This window comes from Pogonomyrmex barbatus, unplaced genomic scaffold, assembly GCF_055798465.1.
Source record: "Pogonomyrmex barbatus isolate J1 unplaced genomic scaffold, ASM5579846v1 scaffold3, whole genome shotgun sequence".
NCBI classification, from domain to species: Eukaryota; Metazoa; Arthropoda; class Insecta; order Hymenoptera; family Formicidae; genus Pogonomyrmex; species Pogonomyrmex barbatus.
The window spans coordinates 9,060,904-9,080,374 of NW_028297127.1; the positions used below are offsets into that span (position 1 = coordinate 9,060,904).

At 34.7% G+C, this 19,471-nt stretch overlaps 1 protein-coding gene and 1 non-coding gene across 5 annotated transcripts; both read right to left on the reverse strand.

The window, feature by feature from the left end:
• Positions 1-489: 489 nt before the first annotated feature.
• On the reverse strand, positions 490-3,884 carry LOC105426424 (uncharacterized). 4 transcript variants are annotated; one of them, XM_089079421.1, is made up of 6 exons: positions 3,143-3,884; positions 2,772-2,963; positions 2,487-2,615; positions 2,167-2,353; positions 699-795; positions 490-619 (listed from the first exon to the last, which is right to left on the reverse strand). In XM_089079421.1, exons 1-3 carry the CDS (start codon positions 3,198-3,200, stop codon positions 2,488-2,490), a joined length of 378 nt encoding a protein of 125 aa, XP_088935547.1. In that variant the 5' UTR covers positions 3,201-3,884; the 3' UTR covers positions 490-619; positions 699-795; positions 2,167-2,353; position 2,487. The 4 variants fall into 4 exon arrangements, with proteins under 4 accessions (XP_088935547.1, XP_088935546.1, XP_088935545.1 ...); XM_089079420.1 differs by having other exon boundaries at positions 2,477-2,615; XM_089079419.1 differs by lacking the exon at positions 2,487-2,615.
• An 11,777-nt stretch (positions 3,885-15,661) lies between these two features.
• On the reverse strand, positions 15,662-15,733 carry TRNAN-GUU (transfer RNA asparagine (anticodon GUU)). Its single transcript has one exon. It is a non-coding gene; the product is annotated as a tRNA-Asn (tRNA).
• Between the last annotated feature and the right edge of the window lie 3,738 nt (positions 15,734-19,471).

The window sequence follows — 19,471 nt, forward strand, 5'->3', positions numbered from 1 at the left end:
ATTTAATTGATTAATGTCTAAGATTTATTTCAAGATAATTAAAAAGTTTTAATTATTTATTATAATTAAGAAATTTTTAATTAATTATTTCCAACTTACATATTATTAAATAACTTAATTATTACAACTAAAAATTTGTAAAGTAATTGATAAATTTTACTTAAAAGCATTTGCTTAAATTTTGCTTAAAAGCATTAACTGAATATACACTAATCAAATCCTTACTCCCTGATCTGCGTTTTTTTCGTACTGCTTTCATTTCAATTGTTGTACGTTTTTTATATGCTGGGAAAAATAACGAGCCTACATTAAAAATATGTTAAAGTTAGAAAAAAAGCAATCTATATTTTGGAAACAAAAAAAATTTCTACTCACTATCATTCGATTGATGCGAATAACTAATTTCTTGAAACGTTTCATTATTTTCTGTTATTTCTGAGCTATCATGCTCAGCCTCACTGTCGGTTTCCTCAATTAAATTATTTGTTGCATCTCTTACGCCTTGTGTAGCTTCTAAAAGTTGTGAGACTTCTATGATATCTTTAATTATTAACGGATTTCTGTACATTTCTTTGTGTATCCTTTCATGATAGCCCATAAAATTAGCCAAATCTGTAATCTGATTATCCGTTAAATTGTAATTATAATAATAAGTGTAATTCCCATAGTGGCTATATGTTTCCTGAGTTTAGTATTACTTATTGTTTCAGGAAATTCGATTCCGCTCTTTTTGACAAAACTAGGATTTGATATGCGCATAAATACTTCTCAATAACTTCTCAATAACGTCATGTCCTAGAATACCAAATAAATAAGGATTTGTCAAATGTACTTTGGCTTTAGTTCTTAACTGTAAAAATATTTGTGCAAACATTTCAAATTTATTTCATCTAATATTATAGGAACAGTTCTTCCTAACTTTCCGTGAATACGAAATCGTACATGTTTTTGAGCCTGTTCTTTTTTATCTTTAGATAATCCACGTTTCGATATTTTTACTGATTTTTTTCGTAATTTTCAAAATTAGAAATTAATATTCGTTTCTCCTGGCTGGCGGCGGTTAAATAATTGATGACAAAGCTTCTCCAAGAGAAATCCATGCAGATAATGAAAATTTATTTTGCAAACTATTGTACGATATTTTTTGTATTTTTAATAGATGATTACGCAATTTTTTAATATCATCCATTGTAGGAAGTTTTGTAACTTTTCGTCTTCTAAATTGACTTTGAGATTCAACTACAGTTTTGTTAACACTTGATCCGTAATCAACGGGTAAGAGTTTTAAAAAATTTTTCGAATTTATTTTTATATTGTCATTATGTTCTTTTATACATTTTGTTATTAAGAGTTCGTCAATATACTTCACGTAAGAATCAAGGTTAGATGCAGCGGGTTTTTCATAAATATCGTTTTCTTCATTATATTGTACAATAATATTTACGGCATTTAAAAAAATATCGTAATATTTTGGATTATAAGTAGAAATGAAAGACATTATACCATTATTAATATTTCTCATCACTATCAATAGCCGACTCATAAGTCGCAATCGAGCCCGAATCATTTATAAATGATGTGTTGAATGCTTATATTTTTGCATTGAGAATTTGCATATAATATCAATAAGCTGTATCAATATAGCTATCAGCTCATAACGAATATTACGCGTTACTTTATCATTTCTCATTGCTGGTAATACTAATCGCCATACTCTCTCATCAGCTTTTTTGAGACATTTGCCCTATATCCTTCGACTCATTACTTTAACAATGCAACTTTTCTCGCCTGTTTGACCAGTACATTTTTTAAAATGATGTCTTATTGTTGATTTTAAATAATGACAATTCCTTGCAATTCCCACACGCCAAATAATTTGTAAGAATCTTAGGATGATTTACTCTTGCCCGCCTACATGGAATAAAACCTTGCTCTTTGTATTATTTTTCAATGTTAAATTTAAAATTTTCTTTTTTTCTTAATGTATCGATGATGTTTCTTCTTTCACTACAACCTTTAGATAAATATTTGAACTTTTGAACAGGTTCTTTAAAATGAGCTGATTCCAAATGTCGAACAATCTTTGTTTGCATTTTGTAATAGAAGACACACATATATTTTTTTGTGCCAGCAAGTTTTGTAGATATTACTGTTTGCTCATCTTACCGAGTTTCACATTCCTTAATATTACTGACATCCACGTCTGTAGATACAGTCGAATCATTATTTTGTGTATTAGAAGAATGCTTATTACATTTGTCATCTTCATGTTCTGATGTCTCTATTTCTTCACAATCACTTACAACTGATGAATATTCACTTTGTACATCAGAATCACTTTCATTATCTTTCTCTATTTATAAAAAAAAAGAAAAATATCATTAATTAAAAATATCAAAATATAATAATATATAAGTATAAGTACACCAGAAAATAATTATGAAAATTAAAAAAATAACATATAATATGGCTCTACTATCTTATACTTCAGTCATCATTCTTTGCTGCAAAGCACAAGTTATTTATATCGTTTGTTTGAATTTCTTCTAATTTACAGGAAGTTGAAGAAAATTGTTTTTCAGCATTATTATTCAACATTGAATTAAAAGATACATCTGTAATATGAATAATCAAATAACTTATAATTATAAAATTACTAAATAATAACGATAAATAAATAATATGTAACGTATAGGAAAGTAACAACAGAGACAAAAATATTTTTAATTACATTTATAATTACAATTTGTACAAAATAAAACGACTATTACCTGCATTTAATAAGTTAAAAAATGCGCTAGTATTCATGAAATTACAATCAATTATTTCCTTATCAAGAATGTCGTTTACTGTTGGCGAAATACTTATATCAGTGATATTATTTGCATTTTTTATATCATTTTTATCAAAATCATTATTATTAGGCATAATGTTAGTATTTGCATATAAATAGCAATCATTGTCTGAAACATGGAAAAAAATATTATACATATTTTTTATTATTATAAACTTTATTATAAACAAAGTTTATAATAAAAAAATATACATATTTTTTATTTATTTAATATATTAGTTAACATTGTAATTAAATATTGTAGACAATATTGTAAACAATAATAACAATGTAGATTAGTGTTTTTACACATTAATAAAACCAAAGTTATAATATCAGCCAAGTTAGTCAACAAATTTATCCGCATTTATTAACCCAAAAGACACGATTTCGACATCTAACTTTAAATTGTCGACATGTAATGAATTCAAGTAGCAAAAATTCGGAAACCACTGTCTCCTATGTTTTGAAGGGTGCTCTTTCCAATGATGATAGTTAAAAATCTCCATAAAAAAGTTTTATCATGGAAAAATCAAAAATAAAAAAGAATCGTTTTTCAATCAAATTTTTTTTAAAATTATTTTTCGTTCCTTTTACATTTTTCTATATGCTTAAAACCTATCTAGATCGTGGCCTCGATGTCTAAACTTAAAATGGAGCTATTTTATTGTCTAAAGTTTTTTAATTTCAGAATTTTTCGAGATAATTTTTGATTTTTCGAAAAATCACAAATCGAATTTTTCAAAAACGTCATAAAAAATTCTGAAAAAATTCAAGAGTATTTTTTGATTAATTCTAAGACATTTTTGTTCCTAGGAAATTTTTATTTAAGTTCATAGTTTTCGAGAAAAAAATTCTTAAACTTTAACTAAGATAAACTTTCATCACATTTTTCTACGAAATAAAAAAATCAAGAATTATTCAAAGAGTGTCCGCAAACATTTTCAAAATTTCTTACGATTTTTCTATTAATAATTATTAATAAAACTCATTTGCCTTTTGTGTATAACAAATAAAAATTTTATCAAATTATTGAAAATATCAGAGTAAATATATAATAAAAAAAAAAAATAAAAAAAAATAAAAAAAAAATGATAAAAAAATTTTTAAAAATAAAAAACAAAAAAAGAAATGAAAAAAAACAAAAAAAAACGAGATTCTCGTCTATCTCCTTGCGATGAGAATCGGGCAACATTTATATAATATAAATGACTGAAAACGTTTCTGTCCAAAAATTGGATAAGGCATAGACTTTCAATTTTCAAAAAAATTAATATAGTAAAAATTAGAAAAATCGTGAGAAATTTTGAAAACAAGTTTGCAGACACTCTTTGAATAATTCTTGATTTTTTTATTTCGTAGAAAAATGTGATGAAAGTTTATCTTAGTAAAGTTTAAGAATTTTTTTTCTCGAAAACTATAAACTTAAATAAAAATTTCCTAGGAACAAAAATGTCTTAGAATTAGTCAAAGAATACTCTTGAATTTTTTCAGAATTTTTTATGACGTTTTTGGAAATTTCGATTTCGTGATTTTTCGAAAAATCAAAAATTATCTCGAAAAATTCTGAAAAAAATTAAGAATATACTCTAACTAATTTTAAGACATTTTTGTTCTGAGAAAATTTTTATCAAAGTCTATAGTTTTCGAGAAAAAAATTTTTAAAGTTTAAAAGAAAAATATTTCATTTCGGTCGCCATTTTGTTTCACCAAAAACTTTAGACAATAAAATAGCTCCATTTATTTTAAGTTTAGACCGAGGCCACGATCTAGATAGGTTTTAAGCATATAGAAAAATGTAAAAGAAACGAAAAATAATTTTAAACAAAAAATTTGATTGAAAAATCACGATTTTTTTTTATTTTTGATTTTTTCATGATAAAACTTTTTTGTGGAGATTTTTAACTATCATCATTGGAAAGAGCACCCTTCAAAACATAGGAGACAGTGGTTCCCGAATTTTTGCTACTTGAATTCATTACATATCGACAATTTAAACTTAGATGTCGAAATCGTGTCTTTTGGGCGTTATTGGGCGTTAAGACTTTAAATTTAAACATGAAATACTTTAGATAAATACATTTATCTAAACATTAGTAATATATACATTAGTAATATATTAATTGTATGTAACAAACCTTTAATTTCATCAATGGATGATTGTCTTTGTATAATAAATTTAGTTTTTACTGTCTTGATATTAGTAATCTTACAACTGAAAGTAAAAATGTTCCATGTTTTCATACAATAATACAAAAATTATTATTTAAAAAATATATATTTATTTGTTGCAACTGCAGTTACTGAATCTAGTTCCTTTTTTTTATTATTTATAATAAATGATACATTTCGTTATATAAATTAAATTATCAGTATCTTTGTAAATTAAATTATGTACACTTTGTATAAGATACTATTAAAAAAAAATTACATAAAAGATTAAGAATGTATCATTTGGATTTCCTGTAAAAAGGAAATGCATCAATAATTCTGAAAATAGAAATGTGTTAATATTAAAAAAAATTACATTTTCCAGTATTATTCTTGTTATGATACATATGTTAAATGCCAATGTTTCGTAAACATTGCAATTTATTTCATCAGATCGAGGAGCAATCTTTCGAAAGCATACGTTCATAAATTCGCTCATGAAATGTTGACATTTAATAATGTATCATGATAATCACGGATAATGTATTATTTTTTTGAAGAAAATAACTGTCTCAAAAGCATGTGTTAATATTTATATTTTCCATATATAACTGAATAATGATGTTATTCACACAATTATCTTTGGAGATGCTTACTATTATCTGTATCTATATGTTATATCTATTTGTTGCGTTGGTTTAGTATTTTTCTTCTTATTGTAAACTTTGTAACGCCTTAATACAACTCGTGGGATCATACCTTGAAATAATGAAAACACAAAAACAGTTTTTTACATTTTTATGTAATATACAAAATCTTATTACGTATTTTACAAAGAAAGTACTTTAAATAAAAATATATATGCAAAATACAACATGATGTAATATTCGAAATATATACTTACTGGTTGATGTCAATATATCTTGTTTTTCTTTCTCTTTTTGGGCATTATGTTTTCTTAATGAATACATTTTAATTATCAAAAGATTTATTTATATTACTGGACAATCACGGACTATCACTGACACTAGTCTATCAACTATAAATATTATATATTATTAAATAAAGTATAAAATTATAGTATATTAAACATATTCTGCAGTAGTATCGGAAAAACGGCTCGAGAACATGTGAATAACGCGCGTTTTTATTTCTGATTGTTACCAACAAAAGTTGACACGGAAGAAATTCATAAACTATATAAAACTAGATTGCTATCTCTTAATTGTTATTAGGCCTTTTCGTATTATTTGCACTTCTTATACTTAGTATTTTCGTTTTCTCTCTCTTCAATGTCTGAACATATATTTATCTCCTTTTAAGTACAAAAATTTTTGGAAATTTTAGCTACATAAACAAATCTATTGTAAGATAGACATCATTAGGTTTGTTCGCGCTATTTGAAATTCTTAAAATGTTTTGTATTTGAAATGTTGTTGTGCCGCTCCGAGCGCAACCAAGGGGAGAGTGACGGAAGAAGGGGAAGGGGCGCCATAAATTCACTGCGAATTTGAATAAAACTTTATTAATCTGATTTGGGTGTTCGTTATTTCAGAATCACCCGCGACTTATCATACTTCCTTAGTATTCCTATGCGTCGATACGTCCATGCCTCTGATTCTGAGCCTCTGAGTTTGATTACTCTCGTCACTATTTATCAGTCCGCTGCTACGCAGCCTCGGCGCGTCCTCGTGTCGAAACGTTGTTTGGTATGTCAGCATTTCGACACGATGTTATTGGAGTCAGCGTCCTTGCCGAATTGCATATCAGTTCGTTGCAATCGGCAAGGACGCGCATTATTTTATTTTAATTATTTATTTTAATTTCTTATTTAATGTTCTTAGGTCTAGTTAGTCAGAATCTTTGGGATTCTAACTAATCAGCGATGTTAGAAATCGGGTTGCATTATTTAAGTTGCCTCACAACATCCCTCCCCCCCTTGAAAAAAGAAAACGAGGGGAATTTTCTTTTAGCTTATACTAGCAGTACAATGATACTAGTATTTCAAGTCGCAGTACACAATGCTTACGCTGATCTTATAGGTTTTACATAGGTTATTATTTTATTTTTACATTTTTTACATCTATTTTTATATTTATTTTTGCTCTTAGTACATCATTGCTTCATCGCAAACCTTTGGTGTTACGACGGGGGATTTTTTATTACGGTTTTTCTTTTTCCTCACAATTACAATCATTGTAACAATAATAATTACAATTATTATTAATCCGCTAAAGCTAATCGGATATATAAAATGGCTATTTCTGAATAAATACATATCTTCGTTTACCTGTTTGTCTATTTCGTCTTCTAGTATGTTTAGTCTAGCGAGTTCAAGATGGATTCTTTATTATGGATTGCAACTTGATACTTTTTATTGGTTATTTTCGCTATTGCGCAGCGGTAGTGTTAAATTGAAATCTGGTAATTGTGCTTGTATATATATTTCATCGGCAGCTGCGTTACCTCGGGCGTTATTAGTTTACATTTTCCATTAATTTTTATTTTTCCCGTGCCGCTTAACTTTAATTGTTGTTCCGGCGACTTATTGCACTGGCTATTTATTTTTTGATTTGTTATCATTGAATATATGCTTGTTCAGTTAATGTTATCCATAAGGATGTATTAGATGCTTTGCATCGCTGTTCGTAGTTTTTGAGTTGGCCCGGCGCGTTTACATAGACTTGCACCTCGCATGGTGCGTTCGTGTTGATGTGGTAAACAGGAAAATCTCGTTCGCATGTGTACAGTTGTTCGTCATGTATACATGTTTAGTTCGTTTTCGTCTGATAGTATGTAATGATGGTTTTCCTTATCTATTGCTACTAACGGATTTTTATAAATGTAAAGATACCATGGTTGCGTACCGATAATGGATACGATTTCTATTAGTTTGAATGTTGGAAACACAATTATCGGGAAACGAATGATTGTGTAGATGTCCGGTTTATTATAATATGCACTTATTGTTATATATTTTTGGATCGTACGCCAGTTTTCCATCCGTATTGTAAACGGAAAATGTAAGCCCTTGGTCAATTGGGTCGCTGCTTCTCGCAGCTCTGTTACAATCTTTTCCAACGGTAATAGTCGCGCGTGTACTATCCCGTCTTTGGACAGTGACAAATAATCGATTGTGTTTTCTATGTCTTTCGTAAGGTCCGTCATTATTGTCCGCAATATTAATAAGTTTCGTCCATGTCCTCGCGTTACATATACTTCGCAAGCTGCAACTCCATTCGCGCCGTGACATTCCGCAATATATTTTCGTTGTAACTAACCGTTTTTTCCACTGCATCCATGTGCCCTATTGTAGCGTTGATAATTTTGATCTGAGTTTTCGTTGCGTGTTGTAAGATCTGTTGATTTTCTTACAGCATTTGTATTTGTGCATTGAGATTTATTTATTGTGCATTGCTCTTCGTCCTCGGCATGGTGCCGAATAACGTCTTGCTTATCGCGCCAATCGCATTTATTGTTATATATTTTTGGATCGTATGCCAGTTTTCTATCCGTATTGTAGTCCTCGTTTGGTGTCTCTAGTGTAGTAGCTAGTTCTCAGTCGCGTTAGCAGCTGTGTTAATTTTGCATTGTGCTTTTGCATTATTTGCATCATGTCTTTACACGTAAACTGGACGGGCCCAATGATGCTGTTGCATCGCTCGCTGGTTTGATCTAGGTAATTTTCCATCTGTCGCGCTCTGTTTTTTTAGCGCATTGTCCAATTTGATTACTAATTTCCAGGTCGTTTGTTCATTAACCCCATTTTTTCGAAATAAATGTTGTGAAATTTTTTCAGCACGTACAGCGTTGCGGCGCTGCATGAGTAATAATTGAATGACCAATATCCTGAAAGATCGGGCTTCATATTATACTTCCTTATTCTATTTAATTTTTTCTTATGCTGCTTGGTGCACGCCAGTTCACCAGTAGTTTTCGCGCCGGATAGTTATTCAGTTTATTATCAATATGTTTCTATACGCCTACCCTGTGCGCGTCTGTACGATCGCGCCTATTGGCTTCGTGTTGCGTTGCGGCTCCACGCGTGCGACATGAACGATGTAGTGCGACGAAATGTGTATTCTACGGGGCAAGGTGCACCTCTTGACGGGAGCCATGGGCTAGTCGGCGATTCCCGCTGGATCGAATTTTGGTCATCGTTTGTGACACTACCGGAGACATTTGGAGGTGTTGCCATCGTAAGATAAGCGTATTTTTTATTTCTCGTGTATCGCTTATACATTTTTTCTTTCTTTTCTCTCTCTTCTCTTTTCTTTTGCATATGCATGTAGTACAGCATGGTTTATTATAATCTTGGTATGATTAAAATAATATACATGCGTTCCTCGAAACGAAACAGTTCTTCGTCATCCGTTCGCCGGGAATCATGTTATCGGTATTCCTCCGCGCGAGGAAGTCCTGCGAGAAGCATCGGAATTCGGATTGCTTTTTGATGAATTCTATCCATGCATTTTTTTTGCGGAATGCATATAATAAATTGTTGTTGATTTAGTCTGTCGTCCGTAGTTGCGCAAAGTTGCATCTATTAATTTCGTTTATAGTCGTCTTCTGTTTTATCGAGATGCGTTGTGCTATGTGCGAACGGGAGTACACTCCCGTAGTGTGTTATGAGTGCGTACGTGCCTCTTAGTTGTTGGCGGCAAGTGGCGGCCGAAACGGGATCCATGGGGTGGGTCGAGACGAGATACGCCCGCGACCCCTTGTAGATTCGGGTCTACGCCGCTACTGAGCGGCGAATTGTGCGTGTGATGCGTCGTCGCAGCTGGTATGTTTTTAATTTTATTTACTAATCTTATTATATCTTTGCTTCTACTAACGCTTCTTCTAATTTTCCTCGCGAGTGTTCTGTTGTGCGCGTCCGTATCCTAGTTTTCTATAAATAGAGTTTGAGTCGGTTCGCGTATACAGTTACATCTTTTGTTTCTGCTTGATTCCATAATTCACGTCTAAAATTTTTTCGATTACTTGGTACAGACTTATCCATGGTGCTTCTAATTTCTTCAATCATCCTCGACGCACTGCTTCATCGTGCAGGAGGACTTTATCTTCTATTTTAAAAGTTTTACTATTTGTATTTTTGTCGGCATAGTTTTTTTGACTTTTGTTTCGCCTCGCGGATGTCCTTCATCAGTTTCTGTGTGGCTCGGAGTCGTTCTTTTAATTCTTGCGCATAGTTATCGTACGTGTAGTACGGTTTCGGCGGCACTGTCAGTGCCGTAGATAGGCTTGCTCGGTGCCCGTACATTAGTTCGAACGGCGTATAATCAGTTGCGGTGTCGTGTTATATGTAAACATCGCGTATGGGATTCATTTATCCCAATTGGTCCTCATCTATATAATGTCTCAAATATTCGGCTAGAGTCCTATCTCTCTAGGGCCCCGTTACTTTTTGGATGATATGTGGTAGTTTGAATCTTTGTTATTTTTAAAAGAGTGCATATATCCTTGAACATCTCGCTGACGAAATTTGTTCCTTGGTCTGATAGTATTTTTTCCGGTTTCCGGAATTCGCATATTATCTTTGTGGTAAATTCTTTGGCAATTGTATTTGCTTCTTGATCTGGTATTGGTATTGCTTTACTGAATTTCATTAGGTCATCCTAAAATGTCAGCAGGTATTTATTTCTTTGCGTGGTGACCGTGAGTGGTCCCACGATATCTAGGGCGCATTTTTCAAGTTTCTCTGCCATGTTTGTTAGTACTAGAGGCATCTTAATTTTTTTGCTTTGTAACGGCAGGGCCGTTACGAATATACATATATATATATATATATATATATATATACATACACATACATAAATATATACATACAGAGAAACGCTTGGCTTACTACCCCGCACTATCCATTCCACTTGCACGTACACCACTCGCGCTATCGCATTCGCTTGCCTGTAGGGCGCACGCGCCGTCTCGCTCACGCTATCTCGCTCGCGATGTCCCCACGCGATACCGATTCCCCGCCACCGGACCGACGGCGCGCAGTGGGGAACGTCGGCCGGGTATATAAGCCCGGCCGACCGAGACATCGAGATCAGATCCCATCCTGCGATCCGACTCCTGATACCTAACTAGTACCTACTACCTCTCAGGGCCAAGGTTTCGCTTGGCTCTGCCGGGTTTCACCGGCTTTCTCTATCTACGGGCTGAGGTTTCACTCAGCTCTGTCGGGTTTCACCGACTCCTGTCACCGCTCCACGGGCTGAGGTTTCACTCAGCTCTGTCGGGTTTCTCCGACTCCTGCCACCGCTCCTCGGGCTGAGGTTTCACTCAGCTCCACCGGGTGTCACCGGTTTCCGTTGCGGAGGCAGGGCTCGACGTGGCACTCGACCCTGCCCGCAATACCTAACCGTCCCGCCTGACATTAGCTCGTAAGTGCATGCGATAGAGATTAAGGCCGCTAGTTATAAGTCAGTAATCCTAAGACCCCTAGTGGTAACCACGCCGTGTAAATCGACCGTTGTCGACCGCACACTGCACCTGTCCTGCGCATCTCATCGCCTTGCGCCAACCGGTTGCGTCTCCGCTTTGCTACCAGCGACACTGCGACATCTCCTAGCCCTGCACGCTGTATCTCTCTTTCGCTAAATAAACTATCTTTTTCACGCCGCCACTTGTGTTCGCGTACGCTTGAGTCTCCCCTCCTCTCGAACCCGGACACCGACGAGCCGATCCGAGCGTCGAGCGAGGTGACCGCGTTACAGCTTAACTTATTCTTCTAACAATATTCGCATCGGGCGATGTAATCCTCCACGTCTTTCATTAATCCATGTCAGTTGTGTGTTAATTTTATTCGATTTATCGTGCGTGTAACACCTTGATGTCCTCCGAAGGAGAGGGGAATAATTATGATATTCATACGTTATTTGCTCTTTTTCCTCTTTGCTGTATTCACGCTCTTCCTTATCGCGCGCGATCGGATTTCTGCTAAGCGCGTCAATATTTGTATTGCCTTTGCCGACCTTATGTACTACTTCATAGTCGTATTCTTCCAATTTGAGTCTCCATCTAATTAATCAAGCCAGAATTAATTGAGCCAGGATCTGTTATACTAAATAGCCAGATCAGTGCTTGTGATCTGTGACTATTTGAAATTTTGTTCCGTATAGATACGGTTGAAAATGTTTAACTGCCCATATTATGGCTAGCAATTCTTTTTCCGTCGTATTGTAATTTTGTTCCGCTTTATTTAAAATTCTACTCGCGTAAGCAATTGGTCGGTTTTGGCCCTTGTGACAATACCGCTCCGATGGCGTAAACCGGATGCGTCTGTAGTTAATATAAATTGTTTTGTAAAATCAGGATAATTTAGAACTGGCACGGTGGTTAATCTTTCTTTTAACATTTCGAATGCATTTTGTTGTTCTGCCATCCAATTGAAGTTTTCGTCTTATCTTGTTAATTTTGTCAGTGGCTTCGCTATCTTCGAAAAGTTCTCAATGAATCTTCTATAATATCCAGTTAATCTTATGAAGGATTGCACATCTTTTACTTTTTTGAGTACTGGGAAATTAGTAATGGTCGTTATTTTTGATGGATTCGGAATTATACCGTTCTCTGAAATAATGTGATCTAAATATGTCACCTCTTTTCTTAGGAACTTGCACTTGTTTAATTGATAGTTTCAGGTTATAGTCCTTTAATTTTTCGAACATCTCGATTAGTCGTTTATTATGCTCCTTTAAATTTGGTCCGTAAACGACGATGTCGTCTAAATATACAAGGCATCTTATGTCCTGTATTCTCGCTAACACCGAATTCATTAATCACTGAAACGTGGCGGGCGCATTTTTTAAACCGAAGGGCATTCGATTAAACTCATAATGCCCGTACGACGTGGAGAAAGCCGTTTTGCTTTTATTTTTGCCGTGCATTGCTATTTGATGATAACCCGACGCAAGATCTAGCATCGAGAAGTATTTCGCATTCCCGAGCTGGTCGAGGATATCCATGATATTTGGTAAAGGAAACGATCTTCTTATCGTTAAATTATTTAGTTTCCGGAAATCTACGACAATGCGTAGTTTAGATACTCCGAACGTATTGGCCTTTTTCAGGACGACCAATATTGGCGCGTTGCATTGGCTTGTGCTTGGATGGATAATTTTTTCCTCGGGCATTTTCTTTATCTGCTTATTTACCTCCGTCTTGTGTTTCTCGGGCAGACGATACGGTCAGACAATGACCGGTGCACTATCCGCGCGTGGTGATCTCATGTTGCATCCCGGTCGTGTGTGAGAGTGAGTCATCTCCTAAATGAAATATATCGCAGTAATCATTACATATTTGTTCCAATGTTTCTTTTTCTTCAATGTTGAAGTGATCGGTGCGTAATTGTTCCCACACTCGTTTTCTCCTCCCGCTTAAAGTCTCGGGTCTTTTTTCACCGTGTTGAGTTTTAGCGCTCTGTGTTTTTATTTCTTCTAAGTTTCCCATTGGTGTGCTTATTTCAACGGATTCTTCGGTATATATATATATATATATATATATATATATATATATATTATACATATTTATTATACTTATCGGACAGATAAATTCCCTGGGATCCACCAGGCAGCATCCGATAAATACTTCAATTGTTCTTGTCTTATTATCCCTACCTGATTGCTATTGGTAATTGCTTCGCTAATTGTTTTGCTACGTCGTTTCAGCAGTACTTTTTGATAGTAGTTTCAGGTGTGTGTTGCCGATACTTAATATCTTTTTCTCGTAGTCACATCGTGCCTTTTGTTTGATTAGAAAATCAATTCCAAGTATTCTTTCGTAATCCATAGGGAAATTATCTCTGACCATGTATACTGAGTGGTGAATTTCTTCTTTCCCTAATTTTATTGTTAATTTCACCTTTCCTAGCGTGTGAATCTTATGTCCCGTCATGCCGGTTAACGCAATGCGTTTCTCATGCACTGGAGTTCAATATTGAAATTTCCGGCCGTGCGCGTAGCCCTGGCCTTCGATCTGTCACTTTCATCACCGCTATTACTGCTTAACGCTGAATCAGTGCTCTCTTTTCGCGGTTTATCTCGCCTCGTTTACCATTGTATTTATCCGTGTTTTATTCGCATTATTATTTTTTTTTGATTTGGCGAGTGGTCCTTTTTTCGGTTTTTCGTGAAGTACCCAGCATTCTGTACGCTTGTATCCTACCTTCTTACAATGCGTGCAGTATTTACTCATTGTATTTATACGCAACTGTCTGGCTGTGGTAGGGGGAATCGACTGGTAAATTTGTTCGTTCGGCAATTTCGGCCGTAATATCCTGTTTTTCCGCATTTATGACATTGCGGCAATTTATTCTTGCGAATGGGTGGGTGGGTGGGGTATATTTGCTTTTGGACGCTCAAAATTTCCCGTTGGTCCCTTAAACTTTTCCTCTGCGCTCGCGCCGGCTCTTGTAATGTCGTATAGTGTTGCGCACGTACTAACAATTTTATATCATCTTATAATCCTATGTTACGTTCTGATTGTCCGTTTTTGGATTAATACATTTAAGTACTTTACCCTGGGATTGGACCAGTTTGTGATTTAATCAACCCCGAATAAATAACGAATTTTATAAATTTTGTATCGCGGATCTTTCATATTAATTTGATTATAATTTGGATAATTTATTTCAAAATCAATTTTATTCAATTTATATTTCGGAATTTGTTTGATTATTTTAATTTCAGGTTGTCTTTCTAATTCTTTAAGTTTTAGGAATAATGGGAAGGAATCTTTATTCGAAATTATCGTTTCATTTAATTGAAATCTTAATCTTTTAATTTGAACTCTACGCCCTCTTCTTTTGGGCATGAAGGCTTTTGGAAATTAATTATTTATCATTAAAACTCTAAATTCAAATTATTTAGTTGCAATATCGTTAGCTGCGACTGAGTGGTACGCTACTTTTGTCAGCGATCGAATTTGGATTTAGAATTATTTTCTTGACTTTAATTAAGAAATATTTAAGAAAGAAGAATACGATTTCAGTTTTTCTATTTTAATTCAAAATTATCTTTATTTAATTAAGGGGGCTTTCAACTTAAATAGATTTAAATTCTCCTAAGAGAATTATTACAAACAGCGATTTGTTATATTTTTACTCCTGACTGTTGCTAACCGAAGGTTGACAAAAAGCGGAGGGAATATGCATTTCACCGAAGCTAAATCTTTGTTACCTTAGTTCTTAGTAATTATAATATAGTTTGATATCAATTTTCGCACATGAGTTTCTTATTAATTAAGATTTATGCGATATAATTATCATTTGTTATCGTATTAATAAAAAGTTATTAAGAATTCAACCCTAAGGTTTACTATAATGATGGTAGTGACAATCACGCCCGACTTTTAACAATAATTGCAAAACTCTAACTGGAACTGGAACGAAAACAAAACTAAAAAATAATGATAATTATAGCCGATATATGTTTCAACAAATAGAAAATAGAGGCTTCCATCGGCAGATGAGGTCTTCGTATCGAACAATTTTTTACTTTTCTAAATTTCAAGACAATGTTTATCGCAAACTACGTGTCGCTAATTTTTAACGATCTTGCAACGTAGTCTATTCAAAGCTAAATCTAAGTTTTACTCCTTCCCTATTAAATCGATAATTAATTTGAAATCGATTAATCCTCGATTATTGGAAATTATTTTTATTGCGAAAAATATTACCTCAGCCAGGAATTGAACCTGGATCGCTCGCTTAACACGCGAATGTCTTATCCATTCGACCACTGAGGCATGTGGTAATATTTATCGCAATAACCGGATAAATAATTTTGAAAGAACGCTTAAAAGAAGTGCCGCGTGAAGAATAACAATAATGATAATTATAGCCGATATATGTTTCAACAAAATGTATGTATGTATACATGTATGTAATATGTTTCATGTTGTCTATTTGTTGAAACATATATCGGCTATAATTATCATTATTGTCATTCTTCACGCGGCACTTAAGCGTTCTTTCAAAATTATTTATCCAGTTATTGCAATAAATATTATCACATGCCTCAGTGGTCGAATGGAGAAGACACTCGCGCGTTAAACGAGCGATCCAGGTTCGATTCCTGGCTGGGGTAATATTTTTCGCAATAAAAATAATTTCCAATAATCGAGAATTAATCGATTTCAAATTAATTATCGATTTAATAGGGAAGGGATAAAATTTAGATTTAACTTTGAGTAGATTACGTTGCAAGATCGTTAAAAATTAGCGACACGTTTGCGATAAGCATTGTCTTGAAATTTAGAAAAATAAAAAATTGTTCGACACGAAGACCCAGTTTGCCGATGGAAAACTAGAAAAACTCTAGCGCTTTCTCCGCACGCACATTTATAGATGGAAATGATTAGGCTTGCACCCCCGCGCGAGCTTCTCATCACTTCTTACTTCCGAACGCATAATTAAGAGGAGGAAGGTTCTTTCTTAGAGATGTCATCCGAATCTTCCTTAACAACAGACGTAGTCTGTTACCAACAGGAATTCAATCAATAAATCAATATTTTTATCATACAGCACGCATTCTTTCATTTAAAGTTATAAGATTTAGATAGCCGTGACAAAATATTTATTGATTTATGGATTGAATTTCTGTTGGTACCAGGAGATAGCTGTTGCACCACTCTCTGTTGCATTCATTCGACGAAGGAACGTTGGACATTATCAAGTCACTCGCGTTCGCAGACACAGGTAAGAAATTAGTCTCTTCCCGTGAAACCAGCAAACGCTTCAAAAGGAGCGATCGTTGCAAATGTATGTCAGCTCGAATCCCGAATATTATAACTCCGAACGTCTTTCTAGCGACGGCGTGAATCAGCCTTCATACCTCTAAAGGTCAATCTTCTATAGTTCGAGCGCTATTAAATCAAGAATCTAATTACAGTTTTATATCGGAATCACTCGGTCGAACATTGCATACCAAACGAAAGCGTATCGATGTACAAATCAAATGCTTTGATAAAAAACTCACTGATCTTGCAAACTCACGCGTCTTACTACGCTTAACGCCATGCTCAACCAAACCCAATCTTTCATTTGACTGCGTGCGTTTTCCAATGCATTACATAGTACACTGCGTCGCAAATTCAGCCCTTCGAGTCGTAACCTTGTCTCATCTTAACCAATTCCTTCGAGCCATCATCAAATTCATTTATTGATTGGCGCGGATTCGTTCTTAATGTTGCATCAAGAGCACTTCTAACGCTCAATTGACGGCCCTCGGATCTTTTCTGGGCCTATGAATCGCCATTCGAATATACAGGAATACGCCTCCGTTCAACGTGATTGAAGACACCGATTCGCTTCTCCAGAAATTCTGGGAAGATCAGAAGATTCGCAGCCCTCCCTCCTCACCAAAGAGGAAGAGAGATGCGAAAAACATTCCATTACTCGTTCCTCTCTGGGTCGCGCGATTCCCTTTTAAAACGGACAAACCGATCGGGGAGTCATTGTCAATTCGAATTCACTTCACTTTATAATAACATGAAAAAAAGATTGCAGTAGCAGCCGGACATCTGAGCTCAGTATAACGAATTTTTAGACAAATATCTCCCTATGACTCAAGTTAACTGTTCTGAGAAGGCTGAATTTGAACAGATTTATATTCCTCACCATCCCGTTTTTGCGAGAATTTAGTTATATTACGAAATTACGCGTAATATTCAACGTCTCTTGTAAAATAAGAAATAGCATTTCTTTAAACGATCACTAATGATCAAACCACGATTGCTGCAGAAAATATGGCTTCTCAAATACAATTGTGTCTCTTCCGGATGAGTTACTTCAACAATGGAACTGTTACATCAGACTTACAAAGTCTAAATAACATTCGAATATCACGGTGGACAGGTCGACATAACGATAATCTCGTAGTCGAGATACACGGCTTCACGGATGCGTCTAATCGCGCGTATGCTGCAGTAGTTTATATTCGTGTCCTCCAATCGTTGACGAGTTTTCAAGTTAGCTAACTCGCAACAAAAATGAAAGTTGCCCAGCTCAAAATACTGAGCATTCCTCGGTTGGAACTTCGTCGTTCTCCTCAGCCGAGACTTATCAAATGGCTTCTTTCTACGTCAGAACTGTCTCATGTTTCCTATTTATGGATGGACTGATTCCTCTGTAGCGTTAGCTTGGCTACGGGAACATCCTTCGAAGTGAAATATGTAGCCAATCGAATATCCGAAATACAAACTAACTTATCTTTTGCTCGCTGTAATCACGTTCCTTCGAAAGACAACCCTACTGACTGCATTTCTCGTGACTACCGAGATCCAATCTCACTAGTTGTGGTGGTCAGGCCCGCCATGGCTTCATCAGTTAATGACATCCTGGCCGCTCCGTGACGTTACACTCCCGAGTGATGCTGACGTCGCTCAACAAATTTCCACCGAGGCTCGCAAGTCGATCATTCTTCACGTGAAGAACTTTGACTAGTGGGATCCTCTACATAGATTTTCAAGTTGGACTAAGTCGATCCGTGGCATACGTATGCAGATTCATCCATCGCTTGCAATTAAAAGGCTATTCTCTTTCATTTTCTTCCTTGTTCTTGAGCTGTGACGAGCTTTGGCATGCCGAGTTGTTTTAGTTTCAATACATTCAACAATATGTCTTTGCTCAGGAGCTGAAACTGTTAAAAAAAGATTCTCCATTTAATAAGTCTAGTCCTTTGAAAGAACCTTGAGTCCATTTATTGGGAGGGACGCTTTAAGGATGTCTTGGCGGCAGTTAAAAAATGCGGCTCTTACATGAATATATGTATATGTATATATGTATATTGTAATATATATATATATATATGTGTGTCATTGTATTGTTGACGTGTTATTCTAAACACGTTATTTGCGATAAATATCATCACATGCCTCGGTAGTCGAAAGGATAAGATGCCTGCCCGGTAAGCAGGAGATCCAGGTTCGATTCCTGGCTGAGGTGGTATTTTTTCGCAAAATAATTACGAGTTTTCACGACTGGTTCGTGGTCGGGCCCCGCCGTGACGCACACCCTCCCTTCTTATTTGGGCAGCATCCCATCATTCCTCCCAAGTATCGCTTATCACAGAGGTTGGCAAAATGCTGAAATTGGGCACGGGCGCCCGCGAGTGCCCGCCTGTTGTGTATATCTCAAGAGCGTATCTAATATTTTTTGTACCTTGAGATAAAGTTTCGCATTTCACACTTATAAAAATAGCGTTGCATGTATATATGAACAATAGTGCAGTCTTAAATTACTAGTATTCGAATCTTTGTAATATCATAAAATTTTTTTATAACAGTTTAGCTAAACCGTTTAGAGATGAAATATGCAAAAATATGTTGTAATATATAGAAAATGCATAAGTTCTTATAAATTCAATTTATATTTAAGTTAATTTTTTTATTAGTCAAATAAAGAAATGTTCTCTATGTGCCCTAGCATGTTTTGATTGTTCTAATAATAAGCATTCATTATAGGAAAATTTTAATTAAAATGTT

What these genes read in the sequence shown, in the direction of transcription:
- LOC105426424 (XM_089079419.1), bottom strand. Translation starts at nt 3,200, where the DNA reads ATGCGGATAAATTTGTTGACTAACTTGGCTGATATTATAACTTTGGTT. An exon ending in AACTTTGGTTTTATTAATGT is followed by an intron (nt 2,964 to 3,142) that starts GTAAAAACACTA and finishes TCCATGTTTCAG; the next exon opens with ACAATGATTGCTATTTATAT. An exon ending in TTTTAACTTATTAAATGCAG is followed by an intron (nt 2,354 to 2,771) that starts GTAATAGTCGTT and finishes TTTTATAAATAG; the next exon opens with AGAAAGATAATGAAAGTGAT.